This window comes from Glycine max, chromosome 2 (genome assembly GCF_000004515.6).
Source record: "Glycine max cultivar Williams 82 chromosome 2, Glycine_max_v4.0, whole genome shotgun sequence".
Classification (NCBI taxonomy): Eukaryota; Viridiplantae; Streptophyta; class Magnoliopsida; order Fabales; family Fabaceae; genus Glycine; species Glycine max.
Window position 1 is genome coordinate 40779620 of NC_016089.4, and position 9234 is coordinate 40788853.

Below are 9234 nucleotides of genomic sequence, written 5' to 3' on the forward strand. Positions count from 1 at the left end.
TAATTTTCTGACTTACCCTTCAGTAAAAAAAAAAGCATTTTTGTTCTTCAAATATAAGGTTGTACTTGTTTTATTGTTCTTAATTATTTTATTATTATTTTGATTCATATATATTTTTTGTTTTATTTGTGTTATTCTCACTGTAAAGTGATAACTAACAGAAATTAGGAAAAATACTAAAATGAAAAGTTTTCCAATATAAAAATGACATAAAAATTTAAATTTGACAGCAATTGAAATAAGTAATATCAGGAAATAAAATTACCGTTTTTTAATACAAAATAAAATAAGGAAATTTTTTTAGAAAGGCAAAACAATTAAGCCCGTCTCTTTATTTTGGATGGCAGGTAAAGTAGAACTTGGAAATGGAAGAAGGCATGGAATAGGAAGGGGCTAAATGTTTTTTTTTTTTTTCTATTATATTTTAGTGTTGTTTTATTTTAGTATATTAAGTTTTAAAAGTTGTATTTTGATCTTTTTGTCTTTGAAAGTTTTATTTTGATTTTTTATGTTTTTGAAAGTTTTCTTTTGATATATTAAGTTTTAAAAGTTTAATTTTAATCTTTTATATTTCCGAAGGTTTTTTTTATCTTGATCATTTATTCTAATTTCATTAGTCAATATTTTATTAAATTTTAAAATAATAGTGACTAAAACCTATTATCTTTAAAATGTTTACTTTTTTAATCTCTATCATCTTTTACAAATTTCATAACCAGCTAACAAAACATTAGAGCCATCTTACACTTGAATTCTCAACCTTCACAATAATACATTCATCATCATCAAATAATTCAGATCTACAATCTTTATCCACTAAAAAATATCAGTACGTCACTCATAATCACATCATTACCTAATATCAATATAGATTAAAAACATTGGATCTCAACAATGATGAAAAACTTTAGATATGATGTTATGGTGATGATTTTGGGTCTTACTTTGATTTTTAGTCGTCATTATTTTAAATTAATTATTTTATTATTTTAAAATTAACATAACACTAACTTTTGTTAATTAATGAAAATTATAAAAAATAATTAAAATAAAACTTTTGAAAACATAAAAGATAAAAATAAAATTTTTAAAATTTAATGTATCAAAACAAAACTTACAAAAACATAAAAAAAGTTAAAATAAAACCTTTAAAAACATAAAACATCAATAAAACTTTTGAAATTTAATTTATCAAAATAAAATAATAATGAATCAAAAGCGAATCAAATGAAAGAAAGGAGACACATGCTTGGACCTTGGATTTTGGGGTGTACCTCACCTCACACAAACTTCACACCTACCAAAATAAGGAAAAAAAAAAAGAAAAAGAAAAAGATCTCCCTTTTTTGTCTGTATGGTGTTTTTGGTTGAAAAAGGGTGCTTCCATGACAAAGATTATAATATATATAAGACCATGACAACCTTTTCAACATTTGTTCTTTCTTCAAGCATTTGTTATTCTTTCGATCAGCTATGAAGTAAAGAGAAGGGCAAGGAGAGATAGAGAGGGAAGAAAAATGAGTGTATCATTGACTGTGATGACCTTCAATCTCCATGATGATGAGCCACAAGACAGTCCTAATTCGTGGGAGAAGAGAAGGGATATGTGCATAAGCGTTATTACCAGTTACTCACCCATCATCCTCTGTACCCAACAAGGTTTCTCTTCTTAATTTGCATTTGGGGTTGCTAAAAATGCTTCCTTTGCTGCTTCTTTCTGCGATTTCGGTCTTGATCCCTCTGGATGAAACTTGCTAGATGGTTATGAAGTTTTTGTTTGTTTACCATCAGATCGATTGATCTGTTTTTGTTTGTTTTGTCCTTTGGTTATTATGATTCAATTTATTTATCCCCTTTTTTCTATTTTATTTTTCATCTGGATTCAGGAGTGAAAGCACAATTGGATTTTCTCCAGCAGGGTTTGCCAGGTGAAGTACCTTTTGAATTAGTTGTTCTTCAGCTTCTGAAAAGATTCATTTATGGTCCTCAAATTCATTACATGCATAATGTGGTCACTAGCATATTTTGTATCTTATTTGACATAATGTATGTGCCATAGGCCATACATAGCCTTGGCCTTGTTGAAGGATTATATGACATGGTGCTGGTTATGAAGAGAAATATCTCAATAAGGTGCTGTTATCCATCATGTTGCTTAAAATCTGCTTGAATGTTAAGTAAACTAATGCTTGCTATGCAGATGTTCTTATGTGATGCCTGTCTAATAGATTATTTGGTGGTGTTAAAATGAGTGCGTAGTGCATTCAAAAATGTCAAAAGGTTAGATAAACTAAGATTCTATATCTAAATCTGTAAATAGGCACTCAAAGTTGTTATGTTTATATACAAGGAGAAAGTGGGAGAGGTGTTGTGGAAAACTTTATTAGGATTTCACTTGTTATAAAATGTCAAAATGATCAAAATATCTGAAATGCTAGTCTGTTAAGCCAACAATCTTGCAGTGATAAGTGTACGCATGGCTATGCTATGTACCAGTAGTTTCTGGAAATAATTCTATCTTTCTCTATTGACTATCCTTTTTTCTTTTATTGTTTAGTCCCTTTAGTTTGAACATGTTGTAAATTTTTAACTCAAATTGACTGGCTTCCTTTGCTAATGAACATGAAATATGAATTAATGTTAAAGCTGGCTTCCAAACTACTTCATAAAATTGTTCTGCAAGAAAAGCAAGTGATGCATGGAGTCCTAGGAAACATGAAAATACCATTATCATGACATTGTGGTTATCAATCATACTTGCCAACTTAGTGAAACCTGATGACCACTGGGAAACTAGCTATAGTAAGGAAAAAGAATGCTCTTGACAAGAATGATACCTACGATTTTGTCTTTCCTTCACTTGTGAAAATCTTGCTTGGATGGGTTGAGCTTACAAGATAAAATGCAACTCTGGTGGTGTTTACAAAAGGGCTTTTATTTTAATATCAGTGGTAGTGCTTGTTGCTCAAGGCAATGAAAAAGGGTATGGTCTTTATTAAGTGGAGACTTCATTTTCAATCCTATTATTAGGAAGGGTTCTATTTTCTATTCAGCACTGGCTCAAGTTACTGTTAGACATTATAATTAATTCACTTCACTTTGTTACATTTTTCTTTCTAATGGAAGGACTTGTCTTTTATATAGACAATTCCAGTCATCCCCTTTTTGTGCTTAATATTTCTCTGTTTCTAAATGGATTCTCTTTTACTTTGATTAAAAAATCTCAGGTTATGATCAATTTGGGATATCACGGAAAGGGCCCCAAGACACTACTGACCAGCATTGCACTATCTTCTATGATAAGGAAAAGGTATTATGAGATAGTTTCAGTGTTATCTGGTATTATTTTTTATTTAACTGATTGGTTTACTGATATTTTTCCCCTTAAATAAAGGTCGAGCTTCTAGAAGGTGGAACCTTTTGGTTGTCTGAGTCTCCCTCTGTACCTGGAAGCATGTCATGGGGTTCTGAAGTTCCTTGCATTGCAACATGGGCTATATCCTTATGATTTAGAAAAGAAATCATAGCTTCAATTGTTTTCAAACTGTGTTTTACGTTTGTTGCACAACCTTTGGATCACGTGGTTCCTTGACATGATGTCCACACATTTCAACTGAAAGGTGTTGAGCCTCCTGGATTCTCATTTCAGATAGTAAACACAAATATGGATGAGTTTAGTCCTCGTGCCCGTAGGCGAAGTGCTTTACTTACATGGCAGCACATTGCATCCTTACCCCCTAGCCTACCAGTTGTGTACTGTGGAGGTTTCAATACACAAAAGGAATCAACTACTGGACGCTTTCTTCTTGGAAGATCAAGGTAGTTTCTTATTACATATACATATATTCCAATTGTTTCATATTATCAATTTCAAGTTTATATCATGTTACTGTTATGAACTCAAGTTCATATTTCCTTTAGTACTTGGTCACCTATTTTGTCATTCTTTTACACCGTGTATTTACATAATCGAGTGCAGAGAGCATGGTGTTGTTGGGGATATGAGGGATGCATGGCCTAGTGCTCGTGTGAGGAAAAATGTTTCCCTAATCCACACTTATCATGGGTTCAAGGGTACTTTTTTCTGTGCTTATAGACTGCCATTCTGTTTTTTAAGTATAATATGACTGCTATTACTGAGTATTATCCGTCTGGTGCTGTTAGGTGACAAACAAGGAACCCTTGAATTCCTCAAGTTAATTTTTAGAGCTCTCTGCCTCTGCTGGGATCGTCAAACACAGGATCTTCACATTGATTGGATCCTTTTCAGAGGTAGATCTTTGATTCCGGTTTCTTGTGAAGTGGTAAATGATAATATTGATGGGTATTATCCATCATCTCATTTTCCTATATTTGCCGAGTTTATGCTTCCTCGCACTGTAAGAATGCTAGAATCACCTGTACAAGAAGATAGCTAAATTCTTTTTTCTTGCCATATCTGGTGCTTCCCTTGTGGTGCTCTTCTTCTCCTTTTTATAGCTGTCCATCATGAATGTATTTTGTAGGTAAATTGGGGTTTGTACTTTGTAGGGGTATTGAGGGGAGGGAAGAGTTTGAAGTATGCTTTATGTTTTTCTGAAAAATGTGGACACATCATTGTCAGCAAAATTTGTTAGCTGAATACTGCCCCCCATAATTGAGGATCATGTATTGAATCATATTTAATTTGCTTATAAATTTAATTTGTTCCTGCTGTTTCTTTCAATTTTCGATTGAATTATATTGACACAACTTTGTCCTTGAAGTTTGAAGGGGCGTGCTTTTCAGATTCGTCATATACGCATGATGACTAGTTTTTTTTTTTTCTTTTCTTCTTTTATCCATGTCATTAAATACTAACGATTTGGTAATGAATTGTTTCTAGTTCCCTAAATTTTTTAAATTTATTCCACCAAATATAAAATAAACTAGGAATTATAAACTGGTAAAATAATGACTAATTTTCAGCAATAAAAATAAACAAGGAATTAAAAATAAGCAAAAAAATTTAGAAGGACTAAAAATACTGATAGAAAATTAATAAAGGAATAAAAGTTATATATAAAAAATGAGGGACTAAAAATTAGAATCTAGAAAAGATGAGGGACTAAAAATTTAATTAATTAATTGTTACAACATTGTGTAAGTTATGAGAGAAAAAATTTAACTTTTAAAATAATATACATTAAAATGACTTGTTTGGGGATTAAATTTTAATTAATTTTAAAATAAAATAAAGAAATTTCAAATAATACTTGAAATATTATGTTTTATTTGGTTTGAATTGAATCAAATTTTAAAATTGCAGTCGAAATTCGATCCAATCAAATAATAAAATTTTGAGTTTTGCCATCTTCAACATTAGATATAAGTTTTTTATAAAAAAAAGATATAAATTTCAAGGTATAATTACAAAAATAGAAAAAAATCACTTAACAGACAATCCATGATCAGAAGTGTTCGAGTTAATTCAAAGTATGAGAATCGAGTTTGAGTGGAGCCACATTTTAACTTGAACGAATTGTTCCAAACATTATTCTAAACCACCAGCCAATCATTAACTTCAATTAATGTAAAGAACACGAGTGGGTGGATGATTCGTCAATCACCGTTTAAACTACGTGATCCATTCAGTGCCGCACGTCATGATATTGATCTCATTCATAGTCATGCATGGTTTAGAAATGTCTCACAAATCCTCAAGATTTTTGTGTCTCAACTACTTTTTAAAAAAAACAACCTTTGCATTTCGACGAACAAAGCAATAAAAATTGACACAAAAAAATTACAACAGACCAGAACAGGGGAAGAGAAAGAGAGCGGGTGGAGCGTGTTTGTTTGAAAACAATGGCGAGAGAGCCTCTGGCTCGTGACCTATGCATTTGTGTGTGCATTTACATTCTACTCATTGCCCACCAAAGTACCTGTTTTTACCTCCCTGGTGTTGCACCTGAGGATTTCTGGAAGGTCATTACATTTCTTGTTTTCCTTCAAAATCTATTTTCTTTTTTAGTATTTTAAGCATGTTCATTCATTTCTTATTGAATTTCATGTTAGATCAGTGATGGGTCATGTTGGTTTTATGCTTTCTGTATCCCTTCTTTTTTACCTTGTTGGTTTTTGATCCTTGCTTGATCCTCTTGATTCATTTTCATTTGATGAGGGGATGAGTAATTTGAATTCTGTGTGATTTTGATGAGTAATCAGAATCACACCAATCCTGATTCCATCATGCAATGCCAATGCCAACTATTGTGGGAGTTATAGGAATAAGGCGTGTGTGAAACTTTGCATAACTATATATGTTTGCCATTATGTGATTGCACCAAAAATTTGCATTTCCTAGACAGTAACATAGTTGACAGCTTATTCTCCTAATTCAATCAATGCATTGGTGATCAACCAGAGAAACAGGCCGTGACTTTTCCTAATTCGTAACATTTGTTTATTATATTGTGTTCATTGGTGCAGGGAGATCCGTTGAAGGTGAAAGTGAACAAACTGACTTCCACAAAAACACAGCTGCCTTACTCATACTATTCACTGCCTTATTGCCGGCCAAAACACATTTTCGACAGTGCAGAAAACCTGGGGGAAGTTCTCCGGGGAGATCGCATTGAAAACTCTCCCTATGTGGTTGGTTTATTAAATCTTTCGGACAGGTTCCAACTTTCCACCTTATGTTTAGTATGTTTCACTACTAAAATATTGAAACTTTTAAATTTTTCCAGTTTAAAATGAGAGAACCACAGCTGTGCAATGTTGCTTGTCGTCTGATTCTTGATGAAAAAGCAGCCAAAGAGTTCAAGGAAATGATAGATGATGAGTATCGGGTGAACATGTGAGGCACTAATGACCCTGAAGTTTATATCTCATGCAACTTTGTGGGAATATGTCTTTGTGACAAAAGGATATTTTATCCTTGCATTGTTGCAGGATTTTAGACAATCTTCCTTTGGTTGTTCCTATACGAAGGCTTGATCAGGAATCTTCCGTGGTGTATCTGCATGGCTTCCTTGTAGGTCTTAAGGGACAATATTCTGGAGTATGTACAAGCTTGCTGAGTGCTGAGCATAAATTTATAACCTTTATTTTGATTTCTTTTTTACCTCTTGTACTCAACTGTTGACAGATCAAAGAGGACAAGTATTTTATTCACAACCACTTAGCATTTGTGGTTAAGTATCATACTGATCCAGAGTTAGATTTGTCAAGGATTGTAGGATTTGAGGTTACACCATTCAGGTTGTATTATAATTCTTTTCCACCTAGTTTTTAATATAGTTTTGTACTTATCTATTAATCTCATGGCTAATAATAACTGTACATTGAAATGATTCTTATGAATTCAGTGTAAAGCATGAATATGAAGGTAAATGGAATGAGAATACCCGCTTAACTACCTGTGATCCCCATGCAAAAAAGCTAGTCACTAGCTCTGAATCTCCTCAAGAGGTTGAACACAAGAAGGAAATCATTTTTTCCTATGATGTTGAGTTTGAGGTTAGTTACTACAATTTGTAGCAACTGAATTACCAAAGTGACACTAAGAATCGGATTTAGATGTTGATTTCTTTTTTACCTTGTAGGCAAGTGATGTGAAGTGGGCATATCGCTGGGATACCTATCTTCTTATGGCCAATGACCAGATTCACTGGTTTTCAATTGTCAATTCTTTGATGATTGTACTCTTCCTTTCAGGCATGGTGGCTATGATAATGTTGCGGACACTTTACCGTGATATCTCTAAGTACAATCAACTAGAGACACAAGAAGAAGCACAAGAAGAGACAGGATGGAAACTTGTCCATGGGGATGTATTCAGGCCTCCATCAAACTCAGATTTACTCTGTGTATATGTTGGAACAGGTGTTCAGTTTTTCGGAATGATTCTTGTCACCATGATGTTTGCTGCCCTTGGATTTTTGTCTCCCTCAAATAGAGGAGGGTTGATGACAGCCATGCTCTTGCTCTGGGTATTTATGGGACTGTTTGCTGGATATGCTTCGGCACGTCTCTATAAGATGTTCAAGGGAACAGAATGGAAGAAAATCTCATTTGGCACTGCCTTTATATTTCCTGCCACTGCCTTTGCTGTATTCTTTGTGCTAAATGCTCTAATTTGGGGGCAGAGGTCTTCTGGGGCTGTGCCATTTCAAACAATGTTTGCGCTTCTTTTGTTATGGTTTGGCATCTCATTTCCACTTGTGTTTGTTGGTGGTTTTGTTGGGTTTAATAAGAAGCCAGCAATTGAGGATCCTGTGAAGACAAACAAGATAGCTAGGCAGATTCCAAAGCAGGCTTGGTACATGAATCATGTATGCTCTATTCTAATAGGAGGCATACTCCCATTTGGTGCAGTCTTCATTGAGCTTTTCTTCATCCTCACATCAATCTGGTTACATCAGTTTTATTATATATTTGGTTTCCTCTTCATCGTGTTCGTCATCCTCATTATCACCTGTGCTGAGATCACAATTGTGCTCTGCTACTTTCAGCTGTGTAGTGAGAACTACAATTGGTGGTGGAGGTCGTATCTGACTTCAGGTTCCTCTGCACTCTACCTTTTCCTATATGCTGTTTTTTACTTCTTCACAAAACTTGAAATCTCAAAACCAATATCTGGAATCTTGTACTTCGGGTACATGCTGCTGCTTTCGTATACTTTCTTTGTGTTGACCGGTACAATTGGTTTCTATGCATGCTTCTGGTTCACAAGGCTGATCTATTCGTCGGTCAAAATCGACTGAACCTTGCCAAATTTTAGTCTCATGGTTTCAGTTCTAAGTTCAAGCACAGAAATTTAGTCTCCTCTACCTAGGATATTTGGTAGTTCTGATTTTTGTTCCAAGTCATCAAATGTATTTTCATAGTATCCAATTTTGTATTCTTCATTGGTATCCATGAATGTTCTCATTGTTTTGTATGGCACATTCACAAGGACTATTGAGCAATTTATCTGTCCTCAATGCCTATCTTGGAAAAAGTTTGTCTTGCTAGTAAATACTAAATGTAAACCTTGGTTTAGATCCTGTATTAAAATATAAAATCACTTCTTTTTGTCAATTAGAAATTTGCTATAAATATTGCAATCTATGCCAGTACTTTTAATTGAATGTTTCTGGTAGACAACTGCATGGTTTCCCTTGTATATGCTATGCTTCGTATTACGAAATGAACCAGTCCAAAACTTGAATTGGCTTGTGCTCCTGTTCATCTTAGACGTAGGTAGTCAACTGTACGGATGTGAAAACC

At 33.6% G+C, this 9234-nt stretch overlaps 2 protein-coding genes across 3 annotated transcripts; both read left to right on the forward strand.

The window, feature by feature from the left end:
• Nucleotides 1–1275: 1275 nt before the first annotated feature.
• On the forward strand, nucleotides 1276–4697 carry LOC100783799 (uncharacterized). 2 transcript variants are annotated; one of them, XM_003519100.5, is made up of 7 exons: nucleotides 1276–1659; nucleotides 1887–1928; nucleotides 3228–3310; nucleotides 3395–3496; nucleotides 3605–3819; nucleotides 3980–4074; nucleotides 4165–4697. In XM_003519100.5, the coding sequence occupies exons 1-7, from the start codon at nucleotides 1518–1520 to the stop codon at nucleotides 4416–4418; spliced, it is 933 nt and encodes a 310-aa protein (XP_003519148.1). In that variant the 5' UTR covers nucleotides 1276–1517; the 3' UTR covers nucleotides 4419–4697. The 2 variants fall into 2 exon arrangements, with proteins under 2 accessions (XP_003519148.1, XP_040863813.1); XM_041007879.1 differs by lacking the exons at nucleotides 1276–1659; nucleotides 1887–1928 and adding an exon at nucleotides 1936–2983.
• A 1071-nt stretch (nucleotides 4698–5768) lies between these two features.
• On the forward strand, nucleotides 5769–9191 carry LOC100788226 (transmembrane 9 superfamily member 9). Its single transcript, XM_003518173.4, has 7 exons — nucleotides 5769–5946; nucleotides 6451–6615; nucleotides 6711–6820; nucleotides 6916–7024; nucleotides 7112–7224; nucleotides 7332–7482; nucleotides 7569–9191. Exons 1-7 carry the CDS (start codon nucleotides 5827–5829, stop codon nucleotides 8727–8729), a joined length of 1929 nt encoding a protein of 642 aa, XP_003518221.1. The 5' UTR covers nucleotides 5769–5826; the 3' UTR covers nucleotides 8730–9191.
• Nucleotides 9192–9234: the final 43 nt, after the last annotated feature.

Coding starts and splice junctions, on each gene's coding strand:
- LOC100788226 (XM_003518173.4), top strand. CDS start 5,827: ATGGCGAGAGAGCCTCTGGCTCGTGACCTATGCATTTGTGTGTGCATT. Junction 7,225..7,331: donor TTTGAGGTTACACCATTCAG/GTTGTATTATAA, acceptor TTATGAATTCAG/TGTAAAGCATGAATATGAAG. Junction 7,483..7,568: donor CCTATGATGTTGAGTTTGAG/GTTAGTTACTAC, acceptor TTTACCTTGTAG/GCAAGTGATGTGAAGTGGGC.
- LOC100783799 (XM_003519100.5), top strand. CDS start 1,518: ATGAGTGTATCATTGACTGTGATGACCTTCAATCTCCATGATGATGAG. Junction 1,660..1,886: donor CATCCTCTGTACCCAACAAG/GTTTCTCTTCTT, acceptor ATCTGGATTCAG/GAGTGAAAGCACAATTGGAT. Junction 1,929..3,227: donor TCTCCAGCAGGGTTTGCCAG/GTGAAGTACCTT, acceptor AAAAAATCTCAG/GTTATGATCAATTTGGGATA.